The sequence below is a fragment of the Sprattus sprattus genome (genome assembly GCF_963457725.1).
Source record: "Sprattus sprattus genome assembly, chromosome: 4".
Taxonomy (NCBI): Eukaryota; Metazoa; Chordata; class Actinopteri; order Clupeiformes; family Clupeidae; genus Sprattus; species Sprattus sprattus.
Genome location: NC_137923.1, coordinates 4,407,760 through 4,424,841, shown reverse-complemented (window position 1 = coordinate 4,424,841; position 17,082 = coordinate 4,407,760). Strand labels below are relative to the sequence as shown.

General features: G+C 42.1%; 2 protein-coding genes across 5 annotated transcripts; one reads left to right on the top strand and one right to left on the bottom strand.

Annotated features, from left to right (window-relative positions):
• Nucleotides 1-571: 571 nt before the first annotated feature.
• Nucleotides 572-4,800, bottom strand: LOC308364584 (proteasome subunit alpha type-7-like). 2 transcript variants are annotated; one of them, XM_080837763.1, is made up of 7 exons: nt 4,586-4,800; nt 3,907-4,033; nt 3,695-3,819; nt 2,952-3,074; nt 2,608-2,727; nt 2,422-2,484; nt 572-800 (listed from the first exon to the last, which is right to left on the bottom strand). In XM_080837763.1, exons 1-7 carry the CDS (start codon nt 4,685-4,687, stop codon nt 705-707), a joined length of 756 nt encoding a protein of 251 aa, XP_080693889.1. In that variant the 5' UTR covers nt 4,688-4,800; the 3' UTR covers nt 572-704. The 2 variants fall into 2 exon arrangements, with proteins under 2 accessions (XP_080693889.1, XP_080693888.1); XM_080837762.1 differs by having other exon boundaries at nt 3,695-4,033.
• A 796-nt stretch (nt 4,801-5,596) lies between these two features.
• Nucleotides 5,597-17,082, top strand: ss18 (SS18 subunit of BAF chromatin remodeling complex). 3 transcript variants are annotated; one of them, XM_080838025.1, is made up of 11 exons: nt 5,597-5,831; nt 6,633-6,709; nt 7,442-7,526; nt 7,972-8,110; nt 9,409-9,633; nt 9,764-9,934; nt 10,039-10,116; nt 12,512-12,634; nt 13,840-13,970; nt 14,578-14,640; nt 15,437-17,082. In XM_080838025.1, the coding sequence occupies exons 1-10, from the start codon at nt 5,763-5,765 to the stop codon at nt 14,593-14,595; spliced, it is 1,116 nt and encodes a 371-aa protein (XP_080694151.1). In that variant the 5' UTR covers nt 5,597-5,762; the 3' UTR covers nt 14,596-14,640; nt 15,437-17,082. The 3 variants fall into 3 exon arrangements, with proteins under 3 accessions (XP_080694151.1, XP_080694150.1, XP_080694152.1); XM_080838024.1 differs by having other exon boundaries at nt 13,840-17,082; XM_080838026.1 differs by lacking the exon at nt 12,512-12,634 and having other exon boundaries at nt 13,840-17,082.

The following is a 17,082-nucleotide window of genomic DNA, read 5'->3' as shown; positions in this document are numbered from 1 at the left end:
CATTAGACATCGCCTGGGCCCCTCACTAATTAGATTTAAATGACTGAGGGAGCATGGGGCCTGCTCGGAGAGGTACACTCATCAAAAAGAGGAGTTGTTGGTGAGAAAAAGATGGTGAGGCTTGTTACCCCTACTGCTGTGAAATGCTGATGTGTGTATTTATATAATACCAGAGAAAGTTACAAAACTTGTTTCTGTTGCTTGCCAACACGACAGGAAGTAACTATCACTAGGTTTACTATTCATCTATATTTTGTTCAGTCCTGGTTATTGCTCAATTATGAAGTGGTCAATACTTCATTATTGCCACCATATCTATAGTCATTTTTTATAGTGTCTAGCCCGCTTTCATATTAAAGTGCTGTATAAAATCCTGCATGATGGAAGCCATTAAAGAGAACAGGACAGTATTCATGTACCAAATGCTGGTAGAAACTCATTCTCATCCCATTCTCCAGATGATATATTACTGATCTTTCAGCTTTACTTCAACTGCAGATAATACCTCAACAAGACTTCCCCCCCCCACCCCCAAAACTCACATATAGGCACATGTTGAAAGGGTGTTTTATTACACAAAAGAGGCAAAGAGCTTCACTGTTATGACTGTGACAACCATTACATAATGAACATAAATAAGGTACTTCCATGCTCGTGGAAAAGCTCAGGTAAACATCAAGCCAGCAGGAGGGAGTAAAGGGGCTTCAAGAGGACTTCTTCTGTTTCTTCTTCTCTGCCTCCTCTTCTTTCTCTTTCTCAATCTCTGCCACCAATGTTTCAATCTCGCTCGCCTCCAAGATCTACACGCAGCAAAGAAAGAAAAATGTCACACCCTCATTAAAATCAGCCGTACAATGTAGATTGAGATCCAATTGCTTTTCGAGCTAATTCCACCCTTGCAGCGCTGCCTACACCCCCAAGCAACACTGTGATGCACACACACACACACACACTCATGCATGCCCACACTTACACACACAAAAATCTTTCAGCTGCAAATTGTAACTTCCCATTGTGATGAACAAAGAATCATAAACCTACATAAACTCCACACTGAAAGATGTTTTAAACATATCAGAGTACTTAGGGAGCGTGGTGTCTATGCAGTACAATCGTTTTTGCCAAATGACAAAACCTGAAAGCAAACCAAAGCACTTGTAATGGTGCTCTCATGGTTGACCACGTAGCTGTCCTCCATGCATGCATGCTTGCTAAACTCGAGAGCAACTGCACTGACTGAAGGTGAAACACTAAAGCTGATTCGCTATGCAGATATTCCAGGATATGCATACACTCATTGAACACTCATTCAAGAGAACTTGTCAGATCATTCTCACATAACAGCACAGACAGTAACTTAAGGTTAGGATTTTAAAAAGAAACCAGAACTGTCTTGCACCCTTGATACTTATGAACAAAATATTATGCACAATACATTCAAAACCATGCAACCTATAATGAAAATCCAATGACCCGAATAACTGCCTAGTTTGAGATTTCTGGCAGAGGCAGTGGGATTTATATTTAATATCTGCTGGCATTACGTAGGGTCATCATGGTATCATCTACTCTAACAATTTGTCCAAAATTTGTTCTAGAAAGTGTAGTTGTCAAACCACCATCACAATCTTGGACACTACAACCGTCATGCAGCGATTTGGTGTCTCTTGAAAACGCAGTTCTTACAATCAATCGCAAACATGGTTGCAAAATTGGGTGGTTGGAACGACTGCTCAAAACCAGTCAGTAGAAGCTTCGTTCCTGGATATTTGCTATAGTTAACATTTACATTCTGTTAGTTTGACAAGAGTGACCCTCTACCTACCTATCTGACACACCAACTGAGGATTTCACTCATCATACAATTTTTATTTAATAATCATTTATCTTGAGTGAATCATTGAACCACGGTGACGATGCATTGGAGAAACTGGGCGTGTGCAGATAGCCGATATGCCGTGACAGGCAGTCATTTTGAAATATTGGGACACAAAATAAAACTCTTCTTACACTCATTATGAGCTAGTTCTTCATTCTCTTAAGTATGAGGACGCTCCATCAGCCGCTCTAGTCAATGAGTAGAACTCATTTTTACCCTTTACATTCTGCATTACTTCATTAACAACATTGTTGGAGCTATGGTGGTTTCAACGACGGAAGTGGCTATTTGTGACACAGTCGTGAGTAGGTCGGTATTTCAGTCAACTCTTTAGCGTACAACTGTCGTTCACCAAGAACTTCCAGTGTTAATCTTGAAACGCACCCATGGTTATGGAGAAGGATGAACAATATTTTGAACGAGGAACATTTTAGACAGCCATGTAACTTAAGCTCATCTGAGTTTTTGACACACACACACACACACACACACACATACACACACACACAATCTACAACACTTGAGGTTTGTGTAAACAGTACCTTCAGTGGTTGGTTTCTCCTGATGATAGCCAGCTCAATGTTCTTTCCACCGGACTGCACCACCTTCATACACAGGGAACAGAATGATCAGTTCAAAATAAAAGTGTCAAATGAAATTAGCTTTTGTATTTACAAAACTACAAACCAGAAGAATATACAAAAGCAATTGAATACTCCCGTCCTTACCTCCAGTAATGCTTTAATGGCCAGTTTGATGGCCTCGTTATCACCAGCAATGGCCTCCTCTGTGTAGTTCTTCTCTAGGAATTCCCTCACAGTTTTTGCACTACGACCAATGGCATTGGCCTGCATGAGCAAAACAAATATCCAAATAGTGCTAAGGAGTATGCCAATTGAGGCATGGATAACAAGTTTATTATGTGTTCACATCCACATACAAGCATATTCTTTCTAGAGCTTAGCAACATGTTTCAAAGAGTGGAAGATACCATGTGGCAAGTGTTTCAAAGGGAAATGTACATCTGCCTGCTTCTCCACTGAAGTCTGGATTTCCGTTTTGGAACACTCACCTTCCAAGCATGGTAGGTGCCTGACGGGTCCGTCTGATAGAGTCTGGGGGTCCCATCGTAATCAAAGCCAACAATCAAAGCAGAGATCCCAAATGGCCTACGCCCATTGCTCTGAGTGTAACGCTGAGAAACGAAATTCATTTTTTTTTTTAAATAGGCAATTATGCAGGAAACGTGTATATATTATATATTAAAATCAATTATCATCCATGACAAAACTCAAATGTATCAATATTAATGACATCCACTTTATATTTTTTAATGTTTTATTCAATAGAAAATGCTCAAATGTTTCAAATACCAGGTTGTTTACTACAAAAATATGGTAAGTAACATGTCGTCAGTAACACTTTTGTGAATGCTTCTGGAGACTACATGTCTGTAATCTGTTGAACTGGAAGACTGGGGCACCTGGAATGGTGGTAAATTGCAAAGAAGGGTAGTGAATCATAACTTATACTATATTAGGGGTGGTGGCCGTTGTACATGTAGTCCATTTCCTGAATTAGACCTATTAGCTAATGGGTATGCGAGAAGTGATGTGGGACTTTTGTCCGGTGCTGTCTTTTACAAACTCTGTTTCTCCGCTGCCCCCCACTACTAATTCCAAGAATAAATCATATCCTGAAATTTTATCTAATTTAATCAGTGGAATAATACCATACAAAAACATTCCCATACACACAAAATCCCCTCCCACCCACTCAGTCAACCAAGAGATGTGAATCCACTATTGCCTATACCTGTTTAAGGGTTGCAATATATCTTGTGATGTACTCCACCGTAACAGGGTCTTCCACAGTCAGTCTGTGACTCTGACACTCCACTCGCGCCCTGTTTATGACAATGCGTGCATCTGCAGTCAAACCTGGAGACAAGTAAGTGTGATGGATGAATGTGTGAGCATTGACACTGACAACAGAACATTCTGGTGACTTTCTGTATAATTTCTCACCTGCAAAAGCCATGCAGACATGTTCATCCAACACACAGATCTTCCGGACTGTCCTCTCCTCTTGCAATTTTGCCACAGATTTTTTTTCGACACCCAGAACGACGATGTCTTTACCCCTTATGCCAACCTAACAACAAACAGTACAGTGATTTACTGCCAAAGGTTAATAGTTGTTACAACATTAAAATCACCTTAGGACACAGTTGTGCATAGTGATGGAATTAGATGAATGATGCCACTCAATTTACAGGTATACAACAGAAGGCTACACTGGAGATAATGGTTACACTGGAGAGAGCTAGGAGCTAGTGTCCCAACAATCGTTGTGAACTTGTTCTCCTATGATAATATGAGTTGGATACTTCTAAATATGGTAAAAGCGTAAGTTATTAGCTTGTTCAGTTACTTTTCAGCTGAGACATGGCACTGGTGAACGTTCAGTCAGTTATGTGTTGAATAAAGTTACCGCATCATCCATGTACCCAGGCTTACACTGATGACGACCATTACGTTGGTCACCCTAAATAACATTAATGTACCTTTACCTACACCCATAACCCATGCAAATGTTGCTAGCTAGCAACATAACAGTTGGTAAAACTACACTTAGCTAGCTATCTAATGAGCGTATCGGTAGTTAGGCTAAGTTAGCTAGCTAGGATACTGATGCTGGACTCACCGCTGTGGACCCTTTCTTGACAGCCTCTTGGGCGTACTCTACTTGAAAGAGGTGGCCATCCGGAGAAAATACAGTGATAGCTCTATCATATCTCGCCGACATAGCGTTCACTCACACAAATACTGACCAACGTGAAACAGGCTAGAAAAGGACCGGTATCTTCCTGATGCTGACTGAAAATACCTAGCACTACAACTTGCGGTAACCAGCTAGCTTTTTTTCAAATCGCACACTTCCTTCAAACTGCGCAAGCGTATGAACTTCGAACCCTGGGATAGGACAAACCAAGCAGTGAAGAAATGGGGAAGTATTTGTTTGGGTGCCTCTCCAAAACATTAGAATACATTAATCTGATGAATGTTAATAATGAAGTTTACACAACCACAACAAATGCATTACAAAGCTACAAAGAACCCTACTATTTTTAGGCTGCTACCACTTCTACTACTGGTGGCACAACTAAGCTGCTACTACTACTACTACTACTACTACTACTACTACTACTACTACTCCTACTACTACAACTACTAGCCTACTACAACTAATAATGATAATACTAATCATAACAAGAAGAAGAAGAAAAAACGTCACACATCAAACAGAATTCATTCTTAAGGATATGTGCTTCTCAGAAATATCAGACACAAATATTCCATTGAGGATAGTGTAACTTTATTTCAGCTCACAGTGTTGTTGTAGAAATTAGCCTATATACGTTAGGTATGACCATATAAATATGATATAATAATCGAATACCCTCAATCCTGGTAATACTGAAAGTACTGAATGACGTCTTCTCATACAATATGCAACCTCCTCTTCTCAGACCGTACCATCTCCCAATACCCATTGCTTAAGAGGTTGACTATGGAATAATCCATTATTCGTAGGGTGCTATGTGTAGTGACGAATTGACATTATTAATTTCCTTTCATAATCATTGAACATACAGGCTTTAATTTTTTTGCAAGAAGATGTAGAAATGTTATATATTTTACGATACTGATACATTTAATTGTTTTCGAAATGAAAACTTAAGAATCTGTTTTAGCTTTGTTTCGACCTCCCCCACGTGATAGCCAACGTTACAAAATAGCATCCTTCCTTGAGCAGAGGTTTGAGTTCTACAGATTTGTGTTTTATTGTATGTTTAAACCCATATATTGCTAAAATTACTATGTCGGTGGCGTTTGCACCTCACAGACCGCGTGGGAAGGGTGATATAACACCCGCAGGAATTCAAAAGGTAATTACTATTAATTGCGTATGTGAACAGAATGGTGGAGAAAGATAGTTGCAGCTGCTGTTAGCTCACGGGGAATGTAGCTTCCAGGATTCGAACTCAAACTGTTGGGAGGGAAATGGCTTGATTGCAGTGAAGCAGTCACGGCGCGCGGTCGATACAAAATTCGCCACAGCTTCAAATGAAAATAGAGACTAAGTGATACATTTGCTACAATGTAACTATCGTCCGTGTAATTTTGCGAGCTAGCTTACAATGGAGGCCTAGTTTTCCTAAAGCCAGCTTGATGCAGGCGCTTTGTTAGCTGTGAATGCACAACGTTATTCTAGACACGGGATCACATATTATTGTTACAATATTTTTTGTTCAACGTGAAATCACACACATGAAAATAACACTGAATAACGGACTCAGAAAATGCAATTAGAACACAACAATGAAAACAACGCGGGCTTGTATGTTCCCGAAATCTATAATCGTTCTAGCCAGAAGCAGACGCTGGAACGGATCTCTGCCAGATAGGGGCCTCATCCACTCCAGAGTCAACCGCTGTTTGGGAACGAGCTGTAGTCATGACAAAATAAATATATCCTTAATTGCTCCGAGTGGAGTGGAACAAGACAGCATGTTTTGCTTGTAGCCTATTACTAGCAAGCCCTAGCGTTTCATCCGACTGTAGTTCTCAGACACAACGTTAGGCCAATGGGAAATGGGTGGGTAATTTCTGCATCCTTAACTGTTTTGCATATTTGTCTTAAATATATCACAAAATCACAATTAATGTATTTTCAATTGTTATTTCAGTTACTGGACGAGAACAACCAACTAATACAGTGCATAATGGACTTCCAGAGCAAAGGAAAGACGGCTGAATGTTCACAGTAAGTTCACTGCATGGAACCGGTCTTAAACATCTATAGCTGGGTTTCCATTCGATTCTTTAATGCGAATTTGAACCATTCCAATATGAAACTCTGAGTGGAAGCGCTTTAAATTCGCATTTAATACCCTTTTCAAACCAAGGTCCAACCAGGATTGTACCTACATTGATTTTGCGTTTGAAAGGGTTGACCCGCGTTGTCTGAGTAGACTTTGCGACCCAGGTCGATTTCAATGTGAATGGCACCACCCGGGTTGCCAACAATCAGGGTGGGACAAATGAATCTCATTGGTTGCAAATTGGGGGCACACAGTCACAATTCAGTTGTCACAGGATGTTGTTGCCCATAAACAAAGGTGCAACGCCAGCAGGAATGTTTGATAAAATCAACATGGATATCTGGCAAGATTTCGAAGTGCGAAGGTAGATGACCAGGATCTACTGGGCTTCATTTTAACTGGGGGTGAGCGTGGCCATATGACAACCATGTTATCATACTTTAACCTTATTTAGCAGCAGATTAGACACTGATTCAACACATGGGAAAACTAGCTATTGGCACTTTAAGATTGTTTCAAGTTTCTTAAAAATTAATCATGCGAAGAAAACAAAAAACAGTAGATGACCGCTTCTGGTTTCTCCCGAATGAGTGCACAGGTGTCCTGCCCAATTTTCCACATACCTTGTAGGCTATATATTTCTTTAATATTTTGTCTACTTTTTTATATAACAGGTATCAACAGATGCTTCACAGAAATCTGGTGTACTTGGCCACGATAGCAGACTCCAATCAGAATATGCAGTCTCTTCTTCCTGCTGTGAGTGTTGCTGGTTATTGAACATAGACTTATGGATAGATGGTACTTTTACATAAATCTGCTGGTCTATTTAACTAAGGACATAAGCTGAAAAAATGATGGACTCCCGATGTCTTTTATCAACAACTAAACTTTCAAGAATGCCCTGCATGGAAACTTGAACAGAGATGGGCATCGCCATCTTCATCTAGCCTATCCATCGTAATGTCACTTGCATGTACAATGTATACCTTCTTATAGGCTTTTCGGTGATTCCTTACATTTTGGTAAATGTCCTGTTTAGAGATTTAGTTTGATTCCAGTGATCAGGGGACATGCATACATTATTAATTTCATATTATGAAAAAAGTACTTCACCGTACGAGACGGTTGTTTTAACAAAATAGTCTGGGGCTTTCAGCTTTTTAAACTGCATTCTAATCAACATCACTCTTGTCCGCTGAAGCCCCCCACCCAGAACATGCCCATGCCGGGTGGCATGAACCAGAGCGGCCCCCCTCCCCAGGCTCCCCATGGCCACAACATGCCCTCGGAGGGCCCACCTGCCCCACACATGCAGAACCAGATGAATGGACAGATGCCTGGTAAGAGCCATCACTGCCTGGTCTCTTGCATACCAACTGAAAAATCTTACAAAGGAAGCTACTAAAATATTTTGACTCATGTTGGAGTTGATTGTTATTTTTTTTTTTTAATGGTTTGTTTTATTGTTTGTAAATATGCACCATTACAATACTACCGATGGGCCTTTCCCTCATTTCGAACATTCAGTGCCGTATCTCTACAATATATAAAGCTACTTTACAGACGTATTGAAACTTATTAAACCTGTCCTGCTCCTGCCTCTGCCCCGCTATCGAACCCTACTCCAAACTCAAACTTAAAATCATGCCCTTTATGACCCAAGTCAGGTGTAAGGTAGGAAACTAGTGCCGGAGCACCAGGAACAGGATTTAGAATCACTGAAATTGTAACTTGAATTTGTTGTTTAACACTATTATAGCAGAGACAGCATCCAACAGTTTGCCACCTTTTCAAACATGTTTTTAAAAGCAACTAGTAGTGTTATCATTGTGAAATTCAATGTCATGGTATTTAGTCATGTGAAGGACAGAAAAAAACACCCTTGCCATTCCAGCTAGTCTATGTCATAGCCTATGCCAGGCTTTGCACTATGCAGTGCCGTGGTCTGGGCCACACCACCTTCTGAAATGTTTATATTAAAATCATATATTATATTTCACAGCATGACCATGCCAACTATATGGCGAGAACACATGTGTTAGCATGCTAGCAAGCCAGTTATCAGTTCCAGCTGTGCCTGTTGTTTGTGTTTGTCAGGATTTTGCATGGTAGTTAGATTGCTAGTATTTGTTCAAAACTCAAAAAATTTAAAAAAATCAGCTGTTAAACAAAAGTAGAAAACAGAAGTAATAGAAGACTCTCAAGGCGAAAAATAACTTGCGTAACGCCCTGGTAACATCTATACAAATATCAAGGGTTGCGGAAAATGACTGAGGAAGTATTAATGGGTAAAGACAAGACTGTTAGTGGAACGTGAGTGGCAAAACGGTGGGCCGTTTGTCTGTAACTCACCAGCAGACTGCCCAAAAACCGATGAGCAAAAAGCCAGCATACTACCAGCTCTTCCTCCCGTAGACCAACGGTGGTGTCAGGGTTTTTTGTTTCCCTTTTAGGATTTTGTATGAAAAGCATAGGTTTATTTTTTTATTATTACTTGTTAATAGCGCAAACACTTTATGGACAGCTGGAGGACCATGAGGACCAATTTGAAAATAGTGTATGGTAGTAGAATTGCGGATTTCATGCTATGACTGCCAAATATTAATGAAATGTTATCCAATTACTTTTTACTCTCCAGGCCCTAACCACATGCCCATGCAGGGTCCTGGGCCCAACCAGCCGCCCAACATGCCAAGTGGCCCAATGAATATGCCCCCCAGCGGCCACGGGTCCATGGGCGGCTACAACCACGCCGTGCCCTCCTCGCAGGGCATGCCCACTCAAGGCCAGATGAACATGAGCCAAGGCCAGCCAATGGCAAACTACGGTCCACGACCCAACATGAACATGCAGCCCAACCAAGGTACCCTACCTCATAAAAAAAACATGATCTGTGTCTAGTCTGGTTACTGTGAACACTTTTCTATTCGGTACATTCACTCCAGTTTTGCATTCATTTGAGTTTTTCCGTACCGTCTTACAAAACTTTCCAGGCCCCATGATGCACCAGCAGCCACCCTCCCAGCAGTACAACATGCCCCCTGGTGGTGGTGGGCAGCACTACCAGGGCCAGCAGAATCCCATGGGCATGATGGGCCAGGTGAACCAGGGCAACCACGTGATGACCCAGAGACCTATGCCCCCCTACAGGCCGCCACAGCAAGGTATGCATGCGTACTCACCACACGTGTTCCACATACGACTCTCCATCATCAAAGACCAGCTCTGGACCTGATGAACTCTGGCCTGTGTGTGTGTCCACATCCAGGTCCTCCTCAGCAGTACCCAGGTCAGGAGGAGTACTATGGGGAACAGTACAGTCATGGCAGCCAGGGAGCTCCTGAAGGTACAGGCTTTCACAAATCACTAGTGAAAGGTGAAATCCTCCCTTAAACAGGCATCCCTACACTTACTTAGTTCACTGTTGCAGTTACTCAGGGGCTTTTGTGTGAAGTACAAAGTATGCATACAGTTATGTGTCTGGTGTTGGGTGGAGCTGTTTTTGTCTAAGGGGATATTTCATATAATTTGATAGTAACCAACAGTTAGACCACTTCAGAGAACAGGTGGTTCCTATGTGTTAAACATTTCCAAATACCCATAGGGAGGTGAATTCACCTAGGGCCATGGGTTCAGCTAATATGTTAATGGCAGCTATAGAATGGGGTCCATTACATTTAGAGCAGAATGCACACTAAGCCTTGTACATTTTGTAGTTATAAACAGGAAAAGATGTTACATTTTTCTTGCTATTGATTTGGGACTTCCACAGTGGCAAACCTCTCACTGTGACATGAAAGTACTCATATTTAACAACCTAGCCTAAGTATTATAACAACAGGGTGCACTACAACCATCATACTGATACTGATTCAGTACTTTACTTCTTCTTCTACTACTACTACTACTATTATTACTACTACTACTACTACTACTACAACAACGACGACAACGACGACTAAGTTTGGAACTGAAATGCTTTACTTCTCAAGCGCTATCCAAAGCACTCTTACACTCATCAACTCTCCTTCTCTGCTCTCAACTCTCTCTCAAACCTGCTTTACCCCCAACTCCAAACAAAGCGATATGGGAGATGTAGTCAAGATTAACAATGAACAATATTAAGTAACTGACCCATTTTCAGTTTACTGTAGCATCACGAGATTAACGAGCACTCAATGTCAATGTAGAAACTTGACAATTGATGTAGCTGCTCGATTATTCAAGCACTCTATGCGATCCCTAATGCGCACGTGTATATGAAATCATTCATACGTTTTCTCTTTGAGCTCATGCACTTTAAAAGGAAGATGTTGACTAGGAGAATAAATTCAGTTTTGATTCTACTACAAATTAATTAAGTGATCGCCATGGGCAGAACATATTGTGACAAGGAGGACAGATGTATTGTTGATGTATTGTGACAAGGAGGTCATGTGTATTTATCCCCTTTGCAAGAGGTGAGTTTTTTTTGTCAAGATTATGATCAGAGGGGGATATCAAATCCAGCCATGCCAGATCTTTACCGTACAGCAGGCATAGGTCATCTCAACGCTTTCAAGGTTTCATGGACGACTTTAATACTCGTGATTGTGGTAACAGTAGGCTTTTGCTGTGTTATCTAGGATTCGGTGTAAGATATTACTGACTTGTCCAGTGAGCTGATAGCTTCTTGCAAGGCAGAAAAATATGTTAACGTTACCAGTGCGTTACCTCTGTGCATTGTTGTGACATTGACATTTTACGTTTCCACATATAGAGATCCAGTGGGAACAAAAGCTGCAAGATTTTTCTTTCCTCTTTGAGCGGGTTTGTGTTCTGAGCCTAATATCTATGGCCTTAATCTCGGTAACGTTAGCTATGCTGCAGACAATTGACAAACAAAAAATAACATAAATATCTTTACACTAGCACATGCTAGTGAAACTGACAAAAAAATAGAACCCCCAACATAGTTTAAATATAGCTTCAGGGAGGGACACCGGATTAGCTTTGAACGTTTATTGAGAAGTCACAGTCAAAGTCCACAGCTAGACACCCGTTCGCAGCCTGTTCTCAAAAAGCTAACGTTTCTCCCCTCCAAGTACAGCTGCTTCGCTCTCATTATTCACAGTGATCCGGCATATTAGTGTATCACTGCCCCCTAGTGGAAACTATCGATTGGCGGTCTCCCTCTATTTCATAGGATTACCAAATGCCATGCAACGTTTGATCTCCAGTGTCTGGGACAGTGTTCCCTTTTTCTGATTATTGCTCGGAGTAGCACTATTTAGCAGTTTAAAACAAGATTCACTACAATTTGATTTGTTTGGCAAAATCAAGCGCAGAAATGTGTAGATGGCTACAATGCAGCATAAAGGATAAGTGCGTGGAGGAAACGGGGTAGACTAGGCTGTTGTAGTAGTAGTTTTATAAAATAAGCGGTTTAAACTGCCACTTTGTGTTTTGTGCTTGTGTTGTGGTGGTGATTGTGGCATTGGTGTGTGCGGTTTTGGCATCAGCTCTGCTTGCCCATATGTGAAAGTCACAGCACAGCACTGGTTGAACGATTACCACAGATTGATGGACTTATGAGCTTGTTCTCTTTTGTTGATATGGTGTAACCTATGACAAATTTGTGTCGGAAGAACTTTGATATTGATGACCATTGCCACTCCATCCTGTGTAGATGCACATTGCACACAGAAAGTGGCTCTGCCTCAGCAGGCTTAGGCTGAGTTGTCCTCTGGTTCCCCCTGCAGGAAGTTCCCAGTATGGCCAGCAGCAGGAGGCCTACCAGCAGGGTCCCCCTCAACAGCAGGGTTACCCACCCCAGCAGCAGTATCCTGGACAGCAGGGCTATCCCGGTCAGCAGCAAGGCTATGGTGAGTTAGCCACCCCAGGTAGCACCAGCTCGTCTCGGTGTGCTTTACATAGGCGCGTCCTCATCCCTCGTACTCCTTTCCACACTCTGCGTGAACACGAAAATGGCTAGTCTTCCAGCTTAATGCATTCAACTTTTTGCCCGGAGAAAGCAATGATAAACTAAATTGCCCATGTCGTGTAGCGCGGAGGAGGCACCGGGAAGACCTTGGTAAAGCCTTAAACACGACGTACCGACAGATAGCCGTTTGCCAGTTGCTACCAGGCTAAAGAGGGGGAGGAAAGGTGGCTGGGTTAGAGCCTCAGGCAGTGTGAGTGGGAGTGGAACTCACAGTCTTCATCTCTCCCTGTTTTTCTCTCCTCTCTTCCTCTAATCCTGTCAGCTCCTCTCTCTTTCTTTCTCTCTCACTTCCTCACTCACTTGCTTCCTCTCATTGAGCCAGAGGCCTTTCTCATGTTAATAATGAGCTTGCAGAGAATCATGCACGCGCATACACACACACAAGCACACACACTCTCAATGCTACTGGCACCATCTGGAGCACACTCTCCTGAGCCCCCACAAGGTTAAGATCCTCCACCGCGCCTAACGATCCTGCGTGGGCTCGTTTGACTGAGAAGAATCAAACTTCCCCCCAACACACACACACACACACACACACACACACACACACACACACACACTTTTCTTTTTTTTTAAAGCCAGAACACACACACGCACACACACACACACACACACGGCCTGATGCTTGGGAGTTTTAATGAGGCTGGGCGTTTTTAATGAAGGTTCACCAACTCCTTGATGTGTCTCCACATTAGTGGGGCAGTGCACTATCTCCAGACAGATGCCCTCCTTACTCCCAGCCGGAGATGGGTGCCAAACCGTGTTTGTGTGTGTGTGTGTAAAATGAAGGATCTACTGTCGATTCCCAGAAGCTTCCATTAGGGACAGCATGGGGAAGAGAATGTGACATGCCCCACAATGTATAATTAAAAGAGCAGATGCAATGGATGTTTTTCTATCGCGGAACACCCACAGATCAGCAGCTCAGCGCTGCTGTGTCGGACAGCCTCCATTAGTGTGCGGAGCCCTCTCTTGATGAAGATATTTGAGAAGAGCATTCATCCTGACATGTTTTGTCATTACCATTTGTCAAGGCAGCCGATTCTCTCTGCTTTGTCTGACATGTTCGATCTCTGCTGATAGGCCCGTCTCAAGGAGGCCCTGGACCGTATCCCAACTACCCTCAGGGCCAGGGCCAGCAGTACGGGGCCTACAGGGCACCACAGCCTGGCCCCCCACAGGCCCAGCAACAGCGTCCGTATGGCTATGACCAGGTAGGTCCACACAACTGGGTGCCCTAAGGTAGTAGGCAGGGAATCATCTACGAATAAAGTATAGGCGAGAAAGAATTTGGTTTACTGTAAACATGTGATCTGTGCTCCGGAAACCAGAGTAGGAATTTGTTTATGTAGGTGGCAGAAACCGTTGCATGCAAGAGGCTGAGAGAAATCTATTGTGATTTTCTGTGCCCTTAAATACATTTCTGTCTGTGTGTGTGTGTGTGTGTGTGTGTGTGTGTGTGTGTGTGTGTGTAAATCGATGCAGTGAAAATGTGTGGGTGGGACTCTTATTTGGAGGGTAATGTAGATGGGGTTGCAAAGATGGCCCCCCTTCAGTGGCGGGTTGGCCATCTTTTCCTATGCATCCTAGGCGATGCAGTTTGCATGATGGTTTACCTCATCTTCTTTAAAGGCCTCGGTGGCACGAAGCGAGGGACAAGGGAGGTGGCGTTATGGAAGCCTCTCTTGTCTCTCCAGCTTGACACTGTTTCCCCTGGGCAGTGTCGAGGACCAGAGCTGCGTGTTGCCCTGTACTTTATACCTGTGGTCCTGACCGGGGGCCACAGCCACCCTTTTGATATCTCTATGTTTGAATATTCAGGGACACATGAGGAAATAAAGGACCGGGTATTTCAACCCCTGACTAGATCTGTAAGAAGCAAAGGTAATGGTTGCTGTGAAGACCTCAACATGAAATCTAGACGTTTTGACGACTAGCCTTGATTTTTTGTTTTCATTTTGTTATGTTTTCATTTTGTTTAATCTCCACTTCCCTTCTCTCCTATTATGTCTACTTTCTGTATTTTATTTTACATTGTTTTGTAATCAGGGGTCGAAATAATCCTCAAGGTCCTTGTAAGCATTTCTGGGCAAAAAGAACAACTTATCTGTTGTTTTGAATCCAAGGCTCTGTGAGGGAACCATAAAACAAACAACAAAGCCCCCAGTATTTTTCTTGGCCAAATGATCCTCAGAATCCTAACTGTTGAAATGAAATGGCAAATTAAAGTGTTTACCGGGGAATGGTTTTCCACTGTGTGAAACAGTTGGACTCAAATGAGGGTTATTTGTCTCGCAACTAGCAAACATCCAATAATGGTCTGCAACTTTATAAGGTGATAAGCCATTTTCGACCCCTGTTTAGAAATGTCCATGTAAAATACTTCAGGTCTTAAGTTGAAAATGGCATTATAGTTTAACCTTACAAGTGCTGCTCCTTCTGTACTCATGATATCTTCTTTTTTTCTATATTTAATTTCCTCATAACTGAAGCCATGCTGCCATCTCCTGGTCAAACGATGCCAACACACCTCTTAAAATTGAAACTGTATTAAATGCAATAGCTCTGGTAGCAGTAACAGCCTGCATTCTCACAAGGATGGACTGCGTCAGAAACTCAAGAGCTGTCCAGGCACGGCCTCTTTTTTCACTTGTGTCTACTTTTGCTCTCTCCTCTCCAGGGTCAGTATGGAAACTACCAGCAGTGAAAACACAGGCATTGCACTTCCATGAGCGTTCACTCCGCTCCCCTCTCTGGACCTGTAGAAGGGCTATTGCTCTCTGAGAACCCCCCCCAACACACACACACAAACACACACACAATTAGGTTATGAAGAGAATGGTTGCCCTAGCCTCAACACACGCACCCACACACACAATGCCCCTCTTTTTAATGTGAAGACTGAACGATTTGTACTTTTTCGTGTTCAAACAGTGATTTCTATCATGAAAATAGTGATTTTTGACATTACCAATTTTCTCGTGAGCATTTGGGCCATCTCAAAGCAGCGATGCCTTAAGTGTTTCAGAGCTGCCTTATCACCATATTTACTACTTTGTCCTTTGTTTTGGTTCTAGATAAGGTTTAGTGCTCATCATACTAATCATCCGTGTCAGTTCCCAGGTTGTGATGTGTACTGACCTGTAGGCTCTGCAATGACTTAAACTCCTGTATATTAAGCAATAATGTGACAGTGAGAAGGAGGGTCTCGACCTATGACCTTGTACCAGGGAATATTAATTTGTGACCAGGTAGAATGTCATGATGTGTACAAATGTATTTACGCTTTTTAGATAGTGCTGAATTTGTAAGATTTGGGGACTTGTTCTGAATTGGCCCTCCTTCCCAACATACAAACAAACACACACACCTCACCCTGTCACTGTTTGTGTTTAGGATGTGCTTTTTTCAAAAATTGTTGCAGATTCTCAACTCTCAATCTCAACATCGGTTTGCTTACCAGTCTCTTTTGCATTTTATTTTACCATCTCCAAATGCCCACATCTTATTTGTCAGTTGTTGGTTAGGGACTCCTGTATTAAAACTGAAATGAGTGAACTGTATATAGTCATTACTCTCACAAACCAGCTGGCCAGAGCACCTCCCAAATGAAAGTGAGGAGCAAAATGAATTACAGCCTTTTGGGGACATCATTGCAGATGACTGAGGACATAGAGAATTTTCTTCTGTTTTTGAATGAAGAATTGTAACAAAGTTAATGCTCCATGATTGTAACACTCATCCTTTCTAATTCTGTTTCACTAAGTTAGTAAGGGTAGCTGTGTTAACAATTTGTTATGTATTTTTTTTATTTTTTATTTTTTTGTCGAGTCATTGTTGGCATTGTGGAACAGCTTGAATGCACCCAGACATTGTGGACTTTATGAAGTAAAAACTAGGTTCTGAAACGGTCATTCCATGAATCATGTCTATGTGACAGTGGTTAACGTATTTGGGTTTTATGTCGATATCCTATACGGTGTGGCTTAGCCAAAAGAAAAACAGAGTATTGGCTTAAGTGAAAAACAGTTTTGCAATTTTTTGGAGTGTAAGTTTTGTATGTAAAGGAGTTCCATTGTGTGTTCTCCACATTTGCGTTAGACGTTAAATGTCAATGATTTACAGTAATTTTCAGTGAAGCTCTTTAGTCCGCAGACAGGAACCAATGAAAAGTGTTGCTCTGTTATTGTACGGCCTTGATTTGGTGTCTGCTCCCTCTCAGAGGGTGTGATCGCTGTCTGTGTTTTCACCACCATGTAAAGCTGTATGTCACTGTAACTGATCAAAACGTCAGAATAAATTATTGTGACCTTTTTTTTTCATAAA

Bases quoted from the DNA above. Each gene is read 5' to 3' on its own strand.
- LOC308364584 (XM_080837762.1), bottom strand. From the start codon at position 4,687: ATGTCGGCGAGATATGATAGAGCTATCACTGTATTTTCTCCGGATGGC. The intron at 4,034-4,585 runs GTGAGTCCAGCA...GTTTGTTGTTAG, and splicing joins TCAAGAAAGGGTCCACAGCG to GTTGGCATAAGGGGTAAAGA. The intron at 2,728-2,951 runs GTGAGTGTTCCA...TTGCTCATGCAG, and splicing joins GCACCTACCATGCTTGGAAG to GCCAATGCCATTGGTCGTAG.
- ss18 (XM_080838024.1), top strand. From the start codon at position 5,763: ATGTCGGTGGCGTTTGCACCTCACAGACCGCGTGGGAAGGGTGATATA. The intron at 7,527-7,971 runs GTGAGTGTTGCT...TGTCCGCTGAAG, and splicing joins TGCAGTCTCTTCTTCCTGCT to CCCCCCACCCAGAACATGCC. The intron at 8,111-9,408 runs GTAAGAGCCATC...TTTACTCTCCAG, and splicing joins GATGAATGGACAGATGCCTG to GCCCTAACCACATGCCCATG.